Genomic DNA, 16,832 nt, shown 5'->3' with positions numbered 1-16,832 from the left:
CAAAATCCAGTGTTCATGTAACAGTTGCAGAACAAATCAAGGAACACGAAAGTTTACTCTTGAAGGTATCTATCTTGGGAATGTCATTTTTTTTGTGCTCTGTATATCGGGCCCCAGGGGCTGATGACTCTTTTATGCATCAGTTGTATGATCATCTTCTGAAACTAAAGGGAAAAAACTTAATAATAGCAGGTGACATTAATCTACCGTGTTTAAACTGGAATCGTTTAAACTATGGTTCATCGGTTTCTGGTGACTTGGCGATAGATATTATGTTCAGCCTGGGCCTCCAGCAGGCTGTTTATAGTGACACCCGTGGAAATAATATTCTCGATCTTCTATGGAAGAAGACGACGTTTTCGAACGCACATGTGCGAGCGCGTCGGCTCCCGTTTCTACAAACCTTTTGGACCAGATTTCTTGCCTCAACCCACAGGAACTGTGCATCAATCGACGCAGTTTACTCCACGGAACAGGCGGCTACCGAAATCTTACCGGTGGGTGGATTTTTCTGACTTTTCCGAGACTTTTCCACCACCCGCCACGTTGGCGCGCAGCTACGCCTAACGAGCCAAACCATACGGGGCGGTCGGGCAGGCGTCGAGCCTAGGCCCAACGCGTCGTCGAGCTAGAAAATGGCCTCCAACCCCAATACCTCGGTTGTAGAAGGCATGGAAATCAATCCGGAGGAAGCGGAGTGCTCAGGCTGGATCGAAGTCGTGAGCAAGAAGAAGAAACTTGCCGAGCGGTGTGATCCTAACGCGCCCACGTCAGCGAAAGGAAGCGGTAATGGCGACACCCGCAATGCCGCACCACAGAAGGTATTAAGACGAGTTGTGGAAGCTTCCAGAATCGCGAACCTTCCTAGGAATCACTTTAAGACCATTATAAGGCCTCGTGGAGGGCTGGATGTTAAGAAGACGGACCTTGTTATTTTCAAGCGTGCACTCGCCAAGGCGGCTTCTCTAACAGCGGAGCAGGTGTTCGACGACACGTTGTGCACGAACCCCTTCCAGAACATTCTCGTGGTTGCCACACCGTTCGAGGCGAACGCGCGCGCCTACGCCAAGGTTCAGCAGATTTGTATGGCAAGTGTCGTCATAGAAGTGGCGGCCTACGTGGCTGCGTCGGACGACACATGTAAAGGAGTGATCCGAGGAATCAACGTGGACATCAGTGACGCAGAACTGACGGAGATGATCGTCAACCGGAGAAACCCCGGCGCTCTGGGGGTTCGAAGAATGAAGAAGACAACAACAGTGATCGTGTTGTTCGACGGACACAAGGTCCCCCTAAACGTCGTATGTGATGGTGTTCGCTACCCTTGTTCCTTGTATCGAAGACAAGTAGACGTTTGTTATGCGTGTGGAGAACTGGGCCACAGGTCCGACGTTTGCCCGAAGGGCGAAGACCAGAAAAAATGCCGCGGATGTGGCATGCTCACACCATCAGAGGATCATCAATGCGATCCCAAGTGCGCCATCTGTGGTGGGGCACACCAAACGGCAGACCGCAAGTGCAAACAGCGCTTCCAGGTGCCATACATCATGCGCCAAAGACGGCGGCGCTGCAGGCGCGCACAGCACGCGCAGCGGGCGGCAGGACCACGTGGCTTCGACACAGCTAGCGGCGGAGAAGCAATGGCGGGAGAGAAACCCTTCTACTCCCCCCACCGCAACATATCGGCATCGAGAGGACGCTCCCGCTCCCGATCCAGCGGGCGATCCAGCAGATCGCGCTCTCGCTCCAGAGGGCTCGACAATAGCAGCAGACGCTCCCTTTCGAGAGGACGATCGGGTTCCAGGGTCTGAATCCAGGAACCAATGTCCTGGGCAGACAAGGCCAGGATGAGCATCTCAAGCGGCAAAAAGGTAACACAGGGCATCTCGCCGGAGCATAAAAGAGAGCAATCTGAGATTTTAATGCTTAAGAAGGAAAATGCAGAGCTAAAAGAGGCACTACGAACGCTGAGGGCTGAGTTCGAGCTCTTCCTTAACTCGCGTGAACCCCGCGAAGTAGCCTTACCCATCCCAGTTCAAGCAGAAGGGTCGAATAAGCGCAAAGCTATTTCCCCCCCCCCCGCGACCACGAAAAGAGAGCCAATGCAAACTGACGAGTCCCCCGCTCAGGACCCTAAGCCAGAACCAAACATACTCGCGTCTTTGAAGGTAATTGAGGAATCGCTCACGCAGATGAGAGAGGCCTTAGCTATTCAATCTAGCACTGTCGAGCATATGGACAGTAACATCTCCCACCTAACACGTAGAGTTGGCATCCTCGAGTCTAAAATGAAAATGATAGACGCTAGCAAAATCAAAAGCATCTCCACTGGCACCACTGCAAAAGCTAAGAAAGTACAGCAGGATCCCGATAACACGAGTTCCCTGCAGGCTCTGCTAGCTCAATAGAAATCAAAATGGCGGGACAAACCGGAAACCTAATTATCTGGCAGTGGAATCGCGCCAGCTTCTTAAGGCGCACGGCTGCTCTATTGCAGCTCATCAAAGCACAAGCGATAATGCCGCACGTCCTGCTCTTGCAAGAAACACTTAGTGAGAAGGTAAATTTATCGGGCTACCGTTCGGTTAGTCAAAAAGGAGAAAATGGCAGAGGTATCGCCACATTCGTCAGGAAAGACACCTCTTTTCAGGAGCACGAAGTCAAAATTTGTAACTCGGATAAGAAATCCGGTCTCGAGGCACAGTTAATTGAAATCATCCCCCACGGAAAAATTCGACGAAACATTTTCATTCTCAACCTGTACAGCTCTCCTTCCGCTCATAAGCATAATCTCCGCTCACTACCAAATAGGGTCGGTACCACTACGAAATCGCAGCCCTTAATAGTCGCAGGAGATTTCAACGCACCCCACCCGGCTTGGGGTTATGTAACACGAACAAAGAAAGGGGCCAACCTAGTTGCAGCGAGTACAGACCTAAACCTGACACTGGTCTCGGACCCACGTTTCCCCACGAGGCTGGGAAACTCGGTCGCCAGAGACACGACCCCTGATCTCAGCTTCACTAGAAATGCTGTGGCCACGTGGTCCAACTTAAAGGAGAACTTGGGGAGCGACCACTACATAATAGAACTCAGGATGGAAATAATAGCAGCTCCTCCCAAAACCTATAAATATACAGACTGGGACCTCTTTAGGAAAATAAGAGGTGAAGATGAGGCAGTATACAACACGTTCAGTGAACTGCTTGTACAGATACAAATTGATGTCGAGAAGGCCACCAAGGAAATAGTTATGGATTTTGATGCCCCAGGGATGGACGCAAGGTTAGCGCATCTCCTGGAAGCCAAGCGCTCTCTCCTCGAGAGATGGAAGACACAAAGACTCAATCGCAGGCTACGGAAAAAGATCGCGGAGCTCAATAAACTCACTGAGGAGCATTGCTCAGAACTTAATAAACAGCAATGGAGAGACGCCTGCTCGGCAGCGGATGAAAAAATGCGCAAAGGAGGCAAATGGACCCTCTTCAAACATGTCTTAGACGATGGACAATCCAAATGTAATCAGAGACTAGTCATAGACCGATTAATTAATAAGAAAAAAATAGAAGGCATCTCAGAGGCTTCCATATTTCGGAAACTAGCGAACAAATACCTTCCCATTGGCCAAAGCCCAGGTTCTCCCCTCCCTCAGTATGAGGGCGCGCCTGCCCCAGAGCTGGACGTCCCCTTCTCGGAAGCTGAGATCAGGGAAGTGCTGCACAATTTAAACGGAAGGTCTGCCCCAGGCCCCGACGGAGTTACAAACCGGCTCTAAAGAAATTTGGACGACAAAGCAATTCAGGCTTTAGTGAAAGAGATAAATGAGGTATGGGAGGAAGGCGCTGTACCGGAGAGTTGGAAGAAGGCCACAGTGGTCTTAATCCCCAAGCCAGGTAAATCACCCAGCTTGGAGAACCTCCGTCCTATCTCCCTTACTTCTTGCATTAGCAAAGTAGCAGAACATGCAGTGCATAACAGGATATCGAGACATATTGAGCGCAACGAACTATTCCCGTACAATATGGTTGGTTTCAGGCCCTTGCTTTCAACGCAGGATGTCACGCTCCTGCTCAAAACGCAGATAATCGACTCTCAAAGCAAAGATGTAAAAGGCGTCCTCGCACTGGATCTATCCAAGGCATTCGATACAATTGCACCTGACTATATCCTTCAGGAGATATCGGCCTTGAACTTACGAGTTAAATTCTTCTGCTTCGTTGCATCCTTCCTCGAGAGCAGGATGGCGGCCATAAAGTTGAGGCAATCAGTCTCGGAATACTTCACACTCGGAAACAGGGGTACTCCCCAAGGGGCAGTTATCTCACTCCTTCTGTTTAATATAGCAATGCGCAAGTTGTCGGAAAGCCTTGCAGCAATTCCTTACGTAGGTCATGCATTATATGCTGACGATATTACAATCTGGTGTCCTGGAGGATCGGAGCCTACGGTTGAACAAGCTCTACAGGAGGCTCTGGATGTTACAGAGTCTTTCTTGAAAGGTATGGGACTGGCACTCTCGCCTGGAAAGTCAGAACTCCTGCTGTACAGACAGGCTAGACGAGGTGCTAGGGGACTCACCCCACTCGATCAGGTGCCAATTAGCGTTCGTACCAGAGATGGGCACACCATCCCGAGAGTAGACTCTAACAAAATACTAGGGCTTTCAATAAACTCAAAGGGATGCAAAGCTAAGACTATAGCCCAACTCACCACGAAAACTGAAAACATTATTAGATTAATCATGAGAGTGTCCAACAAGAAAGGTGGCATAGGCGAGGATATACTCCTTAGGGCTCACCATGCTTTCCTCATCAGCCATGTCATTTACATAGTCGCAGCCCTCAATTGGACGAAAACAGAAATGGATAAATTAGACACGCTTATGCGCAAAAGTATCAAAAAGGTGATCGGCGTGCCAATCACGGCTAGCACAGAGAAACTCATGACATTTGGAGTACACAACACAACTTCGGAATTAATAGAAGCACGAAGGTCAGCACAAATTATTAGATTATCAAACTCCAAAGCAGGCAGAAGACTTCTGGATGCGGCAGGCCTCCGTCCTAGCTTCAATCAGGAAAATATCACGCAACTTGATGTTCAGACAAGGAACTCCTTTATTGTAGACCCTTTTCCAAGAAATGTCCACCCCCAACACAATAAAGGTCGAAGGTTAGCGAGGGCTAGAACTTTCTTAAAGAACATATCCGGAACGGAGACCTTTGTTGACGCGGCGCGACACGCCAGTGCCAACAAGTTCTCCGTAGCCATAGTCAATGACAGGGGAGAACTCCTCTCGGCAGCCTCGCTGAAAACCTCCTCGGTCGATGTGGCGGAACAGGCTGCTATAGCTCTCGGATTACTGGACTCAAAACGCACTACGGTGTACACGGACTCCCGAGCAGCCGTTAGAGCGTTCGCATCAGGATTGATAGCCAAAGAAGCAGCCAGGATTCTTAACGGCAAACACCCCTCTGACATTGTTCACCACATAGTCTGGTTCCCAGCTCACATGGGACCAGACGTATTACCGGGTCACCTGAACCCCAATGAGATAGCGCATGACCGTGCGCGAGGTTTCGTATGATGCGACGGGATGGTGTCTCGCGTGAGTTCGGGAGAGCTCGTCCACAGTGATCCACTGGTTACCTTTCATAAAATCACCTCTCATTACAGAGGGAATAGGCAGAGTTTTCCTTTCCCCCATCATAAGCTTAACAGGCCACAAGCTAGCACGCTTCGCATGCTCCAGACGGGGTCCTACCCCTCTAGGGGCTTTTTGAACAAGCTCCACCCGGACATCGATCCACTCTGCCCAGATTGCGGCACTGAATTTAGCTCATTAAATCACATGCTCTGGCAGTGCCCTGTGTTACAGGATTTTAATACAGAAGAAGACTGGACGAAGGCCATCACAGACCCGAGACAGGACGTCCAGCTCCTGGCTGTCCAGAGGGCCCGTGAACGAGCGAAGAGGCATGGCCTCTCTGTTCCGACATGGGACTAGCCAGTGGCTGGGTAGGGACCTGCAGGCCCCCGCTTAGCTCTTCACGACCCCAATAAAGTCGTTTGCAGCTGCTGCTGATCTTCTATTCCAGAGCGAAGTATTTTCTGATGGAACTACAACGGTCGAGCCTGGTATATCAGATCACAAGCTGACATCTTTTTGCTGGAAAGTTCCTTCGCAGAAGCACCAAGATCATTGAACAGTTAAAACAATTAGAGATTTCACTAAGGCAGATGATGTTGCGATTACAGATTATTTAGATACACAACTTGGTATAATCGAAAATAATGTTGAACTTTCATGGCAACGTTTTGAGGAGACTGTAAAGTACTGTACGGAGCACTTTGTCCCGTTAAAAGTAGTTCGAAAACAGCGCCTAAATCCTTGGATAAATCGAGATATTATTCAGACCAAGCGTAAAATAAAAAGGCTGAGAAAGAGGAACAAAGCTACAACCCCTCAGATTACGCAGCTGAAACAAGACTTACTACGAAAGGTAAATTCGGCTAGAGATGAGTTCTACAGCTTGAATCTTCAAGAATTTATTTCTAGCGATCCTAAAAAGTTCTGGCTGCATCTAAGCCAGAGAAAACAACAGATACAAAGCATTAACGTCAACGGAATTGAAATAGAGGATGCGCACTGCATTGCTGAATACTTCAATGTATATTTTCAAAGTGTGTTTACAGAACGTGATCAGTGTGAACTTTCCAGTACAAGTAGCCCATTGGTTGATATTTTAATCAGTCGCGAAGGTGTCCTGGCATTGCTTCTAAATATAAATATTAAGAAGTCAGCTGGGCCCGATAACATTCCTAATGCTTTCTTGAGGCGATATTCTGAGCAATTATCTGAATTCATTTCTAATCTTTTCCAGTTATCCTTAAAATTAGGTGCAATACCATCAGTCTGGAGTAAAGCACGTGTTGTGCCGGTACACAAGAAAGGAGACCGCCAATCTGTTTCAAATTATTGTCCTATATCTATTACTAGCTCGTGTTGTAAGCTATTGGAACATATTGTCGCTGGTTTTATACAAGAGTTTTTGAAAGATCATAGCATACTATCACCTTTTCAGCATGGTTTCAGGAAAGGACTCTCCACTGTAACTCAACTCATAACAACCGTACATGAGCTATCCCGCATACTTGATTTATCTGGACAAATAGATGTGCTCTTTCTGGACTTCAGCAAAGCTTTTGATAAAGTTCCCCATGCAAAGCTATTACATAAATTAGATAAAATTGGACTCCCATTTGGTATCATACAGTGGATATGTGCTTATCTCAAAAACAGAGAACAGTTTGTTGACATTAGGAATTGTACTTCCAGTGCACGTCAGGTCACCTCAGGAGTCCCTCAGGGCAGTGTACTAGGACCATTGTTATTTTTAATCTATGTTAATGACTTGATTGATGTTATTCCTGGTAATGTGTCCATACGGTTATACGCGGATGATTGTGTTATTTCCAAGAAAATTGTGTCCTACGATGATCATTTTGTGCTGCAAAGATGCCTTGCAGAAATCACTGACTGGTGTTCCAACTGGGGAATGGAGCTCAATGCGGAAAAAACTGTACTTTTACGCGTAACAAGAAAAAAATCTGCTAGCATTTTTCCGTACCAACTTGGAAATAGAACTGTCCTCGAAGTCGACAAATACAAATACCTTGGCGTTACCCTCAACAATAAGCTTACATGGTCAACTCATATCTCGGATGTTTGCTCAGCTGCGCTAAAAAATTGTGGTTCATAAAAAGAAAGCTAAAAACGCGCCTGTAAGGACTAAAATGTTAGCCTACAATGCAATAGTGAGATCAAAGTTAGAATATGCTTCCGAACTCTGGGACCCGCATACCATGAAAGACACATAAGAACTTGAGCGAGTACAGAGAAAAGCAGTGAGATTTATTTACAGGAAATATGCCAGGAAGGATTCGCCGTCCTCAATAATGTTACAAAATAGAATACAGAGACTCGAAATACGCAGAGAAATTAATCGTCTTGTAGTACTACATAACACTCTTTCTGGAAAAAATAGTATGACGCTACCAGCTTCCATATGTCGGCCTTCTACGAGGAGAACACGACACAGTCATGAGTATTTGCTTGCACCGATCTTCGCGAAAACAAACGCTTACTAGTACAGTTTTTTCCCTCGAACGGTGAACGATTGGAATTCACTTCCCATTAGTGTATTTCAGTCTAAAGATTTTATGGCTTCATTGCAAAATCATTTTTGTGCAATTTAGCGATGTTGACGTTATCATTTGTGATTCTTTTAGTGCATTATGTTCATTTCATGTTGCATTGTATACGCTTTTCTGTGTTTTCTTGTTTGTGACATGCCCCTCCTGCTTGGGCCAAAGTATTGGCCTGCAGAATTATTAAATAAAATAAAAAAGTTAAATCGAAACTGTCATCAAGTTACTTGTTCAAATCATGAAAAAAGTACCCGGTTTTCAGTGGAACTAAGATCGAGAAATGAACATAGTTACATCGAGGGAATATTGTTAAATCGAGGTTCGTTATATAGACGTTTAACAGTATGACGTGGACACATGAGGGACCTTTCTTTCTTATAAGTGTGTCTCTACGAGTTTACATGCTGTTTGATAGCCACTCCTGCCCAGAACATCGAAGTGCGAAAAGTATACTCAGAGGATGACATGCCATAGCCAATAGGAATAAAGAGCTGTTGGAAAGTGCCATTGATGGACAGTAAGTGGAAACAAATTACCAGTCTGTATGGTACAACTCAGCAGTGACAGTGACAAGAACTTTGTTGGATTGTCCTGAGGAACTTCGGCTTCCCAATCAAGTTGGTGGCTCCGCCCATGACGTGACAGGGAGGTGGTGACACTTTGCGACGTAGCGGGCCCTCTGGATGGCCTGTAGTTGGTGCGCGAATTCCTAGCTCTTCAGCAAGACGTCCCACTTGGACTTATATTGAAGGTCGGAGCAAGTTTCTGCTTTTTTTGATTACCAAAATCGGAGATATGCTACATTTTTCATTTCATAAAATTGGATGCCCGCCAGAGTAATGGCATAGCCCTACCTTTGAGCGTGAGATGAAGAAGAAGCATCCAGCCAGGAGGAGCCCTTGCAGGGTGGCCTGTGTGTCACTGAACTTGATGCCGTCCAGGTAGAGCACACTTTGGCTGTATGCCAGCACCAGGGCGTTCAGTGCTAGGATCTTGAACATCTGCAGGGTCGTCACTAGTGTGCACCGGCCCTGCTTGATTACGTGGCAGACTGCATAATTTATTGCAGCACAATAGATTAGAATTTTTTTCAGGGGCTCTTGTCCGCAGGTATGTACTCCATGGCTTAGCCCTCAGAAATGCATAGGGCAAAGAAATGCAACAAAGTATTTTACATGCAGCATACTCAGAATAGAGTGAGCCATTCGAGTCCTGATGTACATAACTATAACGCAAAATCACGAATGTAGAAAACCCATTTCATGACCACATACTGCAAAAAAATACCCAGACCTACATGTTGGAACACACACAGTGCCTATTATCAATTTCCAGCAATGTTCCAATCATAGTGTCTCAAGATGTATGTAATGCAACACATTTTAAGCATCATAATTTTTTAGTGATTCTGATTTCTAGGGGGTTATTGCGGCATGTAGTGCTCAAGGAATGAAAGATGCCAATTTAGAGCTAACTAATGCACATACTTTCGTTTCCACCGGCTGCAGTTCGTGTCACATCCGACTAATTTTGGCGCATACACTTAGAATGGAGTCCCCGTCACCTTTGGTGACCAGATTCCTAGTGATCATTGACATGGTACTCCCGAGTACTTTGCATATTCGCAAGGTTCTACTAAATGCTCCCTTTCACATTTCATTCCACGATTGCTGTACACACAGTGCCCTGAAGGTGATATACAAAACAAATGGTAATATTTGAACTGTTTGATTTATGAGCAATAAAGAAACTAGGTTGTCTCAGCCTTACCTTGGCAAACGACACTGAAATGTGGTTACAAGCATCTACAACTGGGCTGTCCTTACACAAGAGCCCCTTTTCTAGACCAGCATTGCTCCCAGCTGCGCCATGATGAGCACTCTTTGGCTCTCTCTTTTAAAGCCATGACTTTCTTTTTGCATTTGAGATGGCACTAACTTCGCTCTGTGTTTTCTTTTTTCATTCCATAAACACAGTTGCATACAAGAGCCCTGCCATAATTCATCCTCATCATTTATTTTCCCTTACATACCCCTGTCAGGTTATTATATAACAGGGGAGGTGACAGTACGCAACGAAGAGGCAGACAGATTGTTACAAGTTTCATACAAATCTATTATTAAGTTGAACCATTTTCAGCCAGTTACTTCACAGCATTATGAAGAATAAGATGACTGCATGGACCGGTAAGACTTAACAAAAACTAAAATAACAATACTACGTGGATTATCTGGAATGGACGAAGGGAGTGGCAGTGCATACAGACTCGTCATAAGTTGCACACACTTTGGCACCACCACGCAGTTTCTTCCATGCTACGATCAGCCTGTGTGGTACAGTCAAATGCTACGTTTTCTGACGGGAAAGATGTGGCAGGATGTCATAGAGCATTTCCATTCAGAGATACAGCAAATATATTTATACAGTTTCCTACAGCGGCCTTCTGGGCATTAGTGTAGGGAGAACGCATGAAAAATGGGCTGTACACATGCAGTGCAATATACAAAATATATCAAGAGTGCAAATGAGAAACAATGTAACAATGCAATGATAACACAATGATGAACAGAATACAACACACAAATACAACATCCACGATAAAATGGGTAAATGATCCACAACTCAGTTATGTCAAGATATAGAAATGCGGTCATCTAACCATGTCAAAAAGGATGGAGGAGGCGCAGTACCAATTTGATCTGTCAAGCAGTTCCAATTTAGTATGCTGGCAAAAGGAAAAATTTTAAAATGTTTAGTAGACAGTTCCACTCTCGTATTTTTTTACTGTTGCGCACACGGGCAAGCACGTAAGCAGGTTCGTTTAGGTAAGATTGACTATTGACACCTGAGCTCGTTTACCTATTACGGGTGAGCGCTTTTAACGTCTAAGAAATGTTATCGCTTAGCGCAGGAAGCGTCTATATGCATCGGAAGTTTCTAGAATGTTATCGATGCTTCTATCCGTTGTCTGTTGTCGCCGAACCTTGTGAAGTCTGATTGCATGTATGCGCGACGCGAATGGTGTAGAACTTTGTGGAAGGCACGCGGGTCCCCGCGGTAACTCTGGAACATTCGACGACTGATCTATAACAGCCGACGCGCTTGACCCGCTGATAAGATTTGTGGGGAGCACACGCGCCCATCTTCCCCCGTGCCATCGCGTCGAGAGCCGGCATAGACACGGGAGAGGTGCCCTCTCCCAATTCTCCCCCGCTCTCGCGACGCGAGCGCACCCTTCCTCCCTGACTCGCGGGCAGGTAGCTCACGGGCGAGGAGATTCCCCTTGCCCAGGTAAAAAGATACAAAACAGCGCGACCGGGAGAGACCCGCGCTCTCTGAGGACGGACCCTTAACCTGCCGAACTGGAGTACCTGCCACAACCCGTGAGTGACCATGTTTGCCTGACTATCCCGGGCAACGAGGCCAGCCTATTTATTACTATTACAGAGAGGACGTCCCTTATCCAGTGTTCTTTATTGTCGGTAGCAATAAACGTTCTTACAGTTGACGCCGCTGACTGCCTGATTCGTTCGAACCCAACGCAGCCGCGATTCCCGCGCTATGGGTTGGGGAGTAACACAAAGTGACTGCGTGGGGCTAGATCCGGAGCTCGCCTTCAGCCCTAGCCGCACGCAAAGTGGAACCCCCACAGATTTTGACGATTGCCGACTGTGTTCACCGTTGTTGCCATTCTTTAAGTGTAGCCTGTTTTTGTGGGCACAGGTTCGCCCAATAAAAGTTAGTTTCGTCTTTCAGAGCTGCTACTGTGTCCTTCATACGTCCCTCCACCTGACATCTGGTGGAGGTACGAGGTAAGTTTGGTCATGAATGGTAATTCTTGCCATGCAGATTCCAGTCGGCATATGAGGTGTCCTCTAGTGGTCCGAATTGATGGGCGTTCCCATGCAGTCTTAACTTTCTTCAACTGGGCGGCGATGGGTCCACTCATGATGGAGTAATCGGCTCCTGTGTCTACTAAGGCGGTGACTGCGTGGCCGTCGAGAAGCATGTCGAGGTCGGTGGTTCTTTGTCTTGCGTTGCAGTTAGGCCTTGGCGTCAGATCATGGCTGCATCGCGTTGACCTGTGGCTGATACGTGGCGTCGTCAGGTGGTCTTTCGTCTGCGTATTCTATGCTTCCTGACTTCGTCGCGACGGCGGCGTGTCCTTATGTCATCGAGGTAGTCTCTTCGTAGGCAGCGAAGGATCTTCGTCAGGGTAGTCTCTTCGTAGGTGGCGGAGGAACTTCATCAGTTCGACGAACAGCAACCGCCCCTCCATCGGTTGCTGCTTTTAGTTTTCCGGTTATGGGCTCACGGACCGGCCCCGGGCTGGGTCAGTGTACGGCCGGCGCTGTGGCGATAGGTAGCGGCCTGGTGACGGCAAATGGGACGGTCGTCGAGGGCTCCACTGAGTAGCGGCAAGGTAGTCGGTGATGTCACAAGGGTGTTCACCTTCCCTTGGGCGCGCTGCGTTGACGGCGAAGCCTCGCAATCCCAGGTCGCGGTATGCGCATCGGCTGTACGTGTGGCCGGCTTCGCCGCAGTGGTAGCAGAGCGGGCGGTGGTCGGGGGCGCGCCAAATGTCAGTCTTCTTCGCATAGGTGCACTGGGCGATGAGTGGGCGTGCTGGCGGCGGACGACTGAATTGGGGCGTTACAGGGCCCTGGCGCGGTCGCGCAGGAGGACCTTGACAACGTGCGACGGCGGCGTAGGTCATCGCTTCTAGCTGGGACTGCGGTAATTGAGGTTGCACCTCAGGAACTCCAAGCGATCGCTGAACCTCATCTTTCACGATGTCAGGAATCGAGGCCACTTGAGGCTGCGACGAAGGCAAGACCTTGCGCAGTTCTTCGCGCACAATAGCCCTGATGGTCTCTTGGAGATCACCGGAGCCCAGTCCTTGGATGGCGCACTGAGACGTGACCACTTGGCGGTTATATTGCCTAGTGCGCATTTCCAGAGTTTTCTCGATCGTTGATGCCTCTGTCAAGAACTCGGCTATGGTCTTCAGTGGGTTTCGGATCAAACCGGCGAAAAGTTCTTGCTTTACACCTCGCATCAAGAAACGCACCTTTTTCCTTTCAAACACTTTCGGGTCAGCGTGCAGGAAAAGATGGGTCATCCCTTCCGAGACCATGGCGATGGTCTCGTTGGGTAGTTGGCCTCGTGTTCCCAGCAGAACTTCGGCCCTTTCTTTACGGACAATGCTCGTGAATGTCCTCAGGAAATTACTGCGGAACAGGCCCCATGTTGTAAGGGTGGACTCCCGGTTCTCGGACCAAGTGCTGGCGGCATCTTCCAAGGAGAAGTACACATGTCATAGCTTATCCTCAGGGGTCCAGTTGTTGAAGGTCGAGATCCTTTCGAAGGATTCGAGCCAGGTTTCCGGATCCTCCGACGCAGCTCCACAGAAGGTAGGGGGCTCTCTGGGCTGTTGAAACACGATAGGTGACACTGGGGCTGCCATTGTGGTTGCTTTGGCCACAATCTTCCTTTATTTATTTATTTATTTACCCGCAGCGCCATTACAGCGGGGGGGTGAGGGGGTGTACAAAAAAGATATTACAAGGGCAGACACAATGACAATGCAAACATTTCATTGTTAGTAATATTAACAAGAGATGAAGATAAAGCATTCCATTCTCGAACAGTGCTAGAAAAAAACTACATCTTGAACATATCGGTTCTTGACCTGAATTCACACACTTTATGATTATGATCAACCCACTAGGATCTGTAGTGTGGATGAAAAATGTACTTCTCCCTAGGAATAGCAATTTTATCGTAATATATGTTATGAAAAAATCTTCTTACTTCAAGGGGTTCCCATTGTAATTCCTATTTTATGCCAGACACACTAATGTATTACTATAATTCCCAGAAACATAGCGGGCCGCTAAGTTCTGGATTCTTTCTAATTTTTGTCTGTCAGTCTTTGTCAGCGGGTCCCATACAGTACAAGCATATTCCAACGCGGATCTAATATACTGACACGTGTATTTATATTTATCGGGCGACCAGGTTTCACCGCCTAACAAATCTTATCGTACAGCGCGGGACGCGCTTGCATGTATCCGAAGTTTCTGGAAAGTTATCGATGCTTCTATCCGCAGTCTGTTGTTGCCGAACCTTGTGTTATCAGATTTATTCGCCTGACGCGAATGATGTAGAACTTTATGGAAGGCACGTGGGTCCCAACGATTAGTCTGGAACATTCGACGATTGCGTATAAAAGCCGACGCGCTTGAACCGCTGATCAGATTTTCGACGATCGCCGACCGTGTTCGCCGCTATCGTGCTATAAGTGTAGCCTGTTTTGTGGGCACAGGTTCGCCCAATAAAAGTTAGTTTTGTCTATCAGAGTATTGCTACTGTGTTCTTAACGTCACCACCACGTGACAATACGTTTTAAATAGTAAATCCCTAGAGTCTTGCAGAAACATTCGCGTGTTACGGCATGCCCGTGTTCTTCTGATGTAGAAGTCCGTGCTCCGGTGGCAGCTGTTGAATATGGCAGCTTGCTCGATGATCCGGGACTACATTGGTGTTCTCTTTGCGGTCCGGACATGGATCACGGCTTGTCACGGGCGTCCGGTACGTGAATGAAAAGCACCTCCACCACAGCGAAATTCCGCCATTACCTATATGGCAGGCCACTCAAAGCGGTCAGCAAACATCACGCGTTGTGTTGGCTAGCTAACTTAAAGCACCCTTCAGGACGGCTGGCGCGGTGGAGCCTCAGACTGCAAGAATATGACGTCACAGTAATCTACAAGTCCGGACGAAAACACTGTGGCGCCGAATGCCTATCCCCATCGATCCCCCGCCGCAAGACGACGAGGACGACGACGCCTTCTTTGGAATAATAAGCACGGAAGATTTCACTAAACAGGAGCGAGCAGGCCTGGAGCTAAAAAGCCTCGTCGAGTATCTGGAAGGGAACACCGACGTTGTCCATAGGGCATTTGCGCGGACTGTCTTTGTTCACACTACAAAACAACCTGCTCGTGAAAAACTTCTCACCAGTTCGCGCCAACTACCTTCTTGTTGTTCCGTTAACTCTGCGTCCAGAAGTACTGCATGCTCTACATGACAATCCAACCGCTGGGCACCTCGGATTCTCCCGGACGCTGTCGAGGATACAGGAAAGGTATTACTGGCCGCGTCTGATCGCCGATGTCGCCCGTAATGTCAAGACATGCCGATACTGTCAGCGACGCAAGACACCACCGACAAGCCCCGCAGGATTACTACAGTCGATCGAACCTTCTTGTCGACCATTTCAGCAGATCGGGATGCATTTGTTGGGACCGTTTCCTACGTCAACATCCGAAAATAAGTGGATCATCGTGGCGACGGAATATCTCACCCGCTTAGCTGAAACTAAAGCTCTACCGAAAGGAAGCACAGCCGAAGTGGCGAAATTTTTCGTCGAGAACATCCTGCTGCGACATGGTGACCAGAAGTCCTCATAACTGACAGAGAAACGGCCTTTACAGCAGAGCTCACCCAATCTATTCTGCAATACAGCCAGACAAGCCACAGGAGGACAACTGCCTACCACCCACAGACGATTCGTTGTTCTTTGAGTGTAGCCTGCCTAGGGCCCCAGGAAGGGTGACTGTGGCCGCGTCGACATCGGGATTGATCCCATCACATTTTAGTATGAGGTGTTCTATTGTTTCTACATATTTACCACACACGTGTCGTCTTCTTCGTTAAATTTCTTTTTATAGCTCCGCGTTCTAAGACATCCTGATCTAGCTTCAAAGAGTAGGGCACTGCCTCTTGAGTTATCATAAAATGCTTCCTTCCTGATCTGCTGTTTCCAGTATCGATATAGTTCTACACTATGCTTCTTTTCCATTGAATTTATCCAATTTTTACCTTCCGCATTTTTAACCTGTCGTTTAATGCTCTGTCCTTTTTCGTCCTCCTGTCTGGCATACTTACTAGTTAGCTTCCTAGTTCTTTTCCGCCACTGTGAGTCAACGCTCTTTCTGTATAGGTATTTAAATACCTTAGCTGCCCACCTGTTATCGTCCAATTTCCTCAGGCGTTTTTCGTATAGGAGTTTACTCTGAGCTTCCCGTGCTTCGAACGATGCCCAGCGCATATCCCGCTGTACTGCTTCGTTTGTGGTTTTCCCATGGGCACCTAGTGCTAATCTTCCAACAGCTCTCTGATTTACTTCTAGTCTCGACTGAACTTCTGCCCTTAAGCACAGGACCGCATTCCCAAAAGTAAGCCCCGGCACCATCACTCTCTTCCAAATACCTCTCGGTACCTAATACCTGTTGTACCCCCACAACGCCCTATGTTTCATACTCCCGGCATCTCTTCGCTCTTTTGCTATGAGAAACTGTGAGAGACCGTGTTTTAATTAGTCGGCGCCATCTGGTGATGGTTGTGGGCACTAAGTTCGGCCAGCCATTGTGTCCAAAATATACGGCGACGCAACATATGCAAATGTGGGACGCCGTGGGCAACGTCAATGCATTGGTCTCAGCGCGATTTGCACAGCATGCACTGGTGCTTATAACTGTGCTGTTATTGCCTGACCTTCTAGCGAATTGCTTACAAAAGGTTACTGACAAGATACTATCTACCAGGAATGTTTC

General features: G+C 47.6%; 1 protein-coding gene across 3 annotated transcripts in view; it reads right to left on the bottom strand.

Moving 5' to 3' along the window:
* The window catches only part of LOC135900796 (endoplasmic reticulum transmembrane helix translocase), a 602,974-nt gene that overhangs the window by 109,588 nt on the left and 476,554 nt on the right, over positions 1-16,832 (bottom strand). For all 3 annotated transcript variants that reach the window (XM_065430378.1, XM_065430377.1, XM_065430379.1), the window contains one exon: positions 9,066-9,262. In XM_065430378.1, coding sequence (XP_065286450.1) covers positions 9,066-9,262 — 197 coding nt within the window. The remainder of the gene's footprint in view (positions 1-9,065; positions 9,263-16,832) is intronic.

The sequence above is a fragment of the Dermacentor albipictus genome, unplaced genomic scaffold (genome assembly GCF_038994185.2).
Source record: "Dermacentor albipictus isolate Rhodes 1998 colony unplaced genomic scaffold, USDA_Dalb.pri_finalv2 scaffold_18, whole genome shotgun sequence".
In the NCBI taxonomy this organism is placed as follows: Eukaryota; Metazoa; Arthropoda; class Arachnida; order Ixodida; family Ixodidae; genus Dermacentor; species Dermacentor albipictus.
Note: the sequence above shows the minus strand (reverse complement) of the source record. Positions and strands in the feature narration are given on the sequence as shown.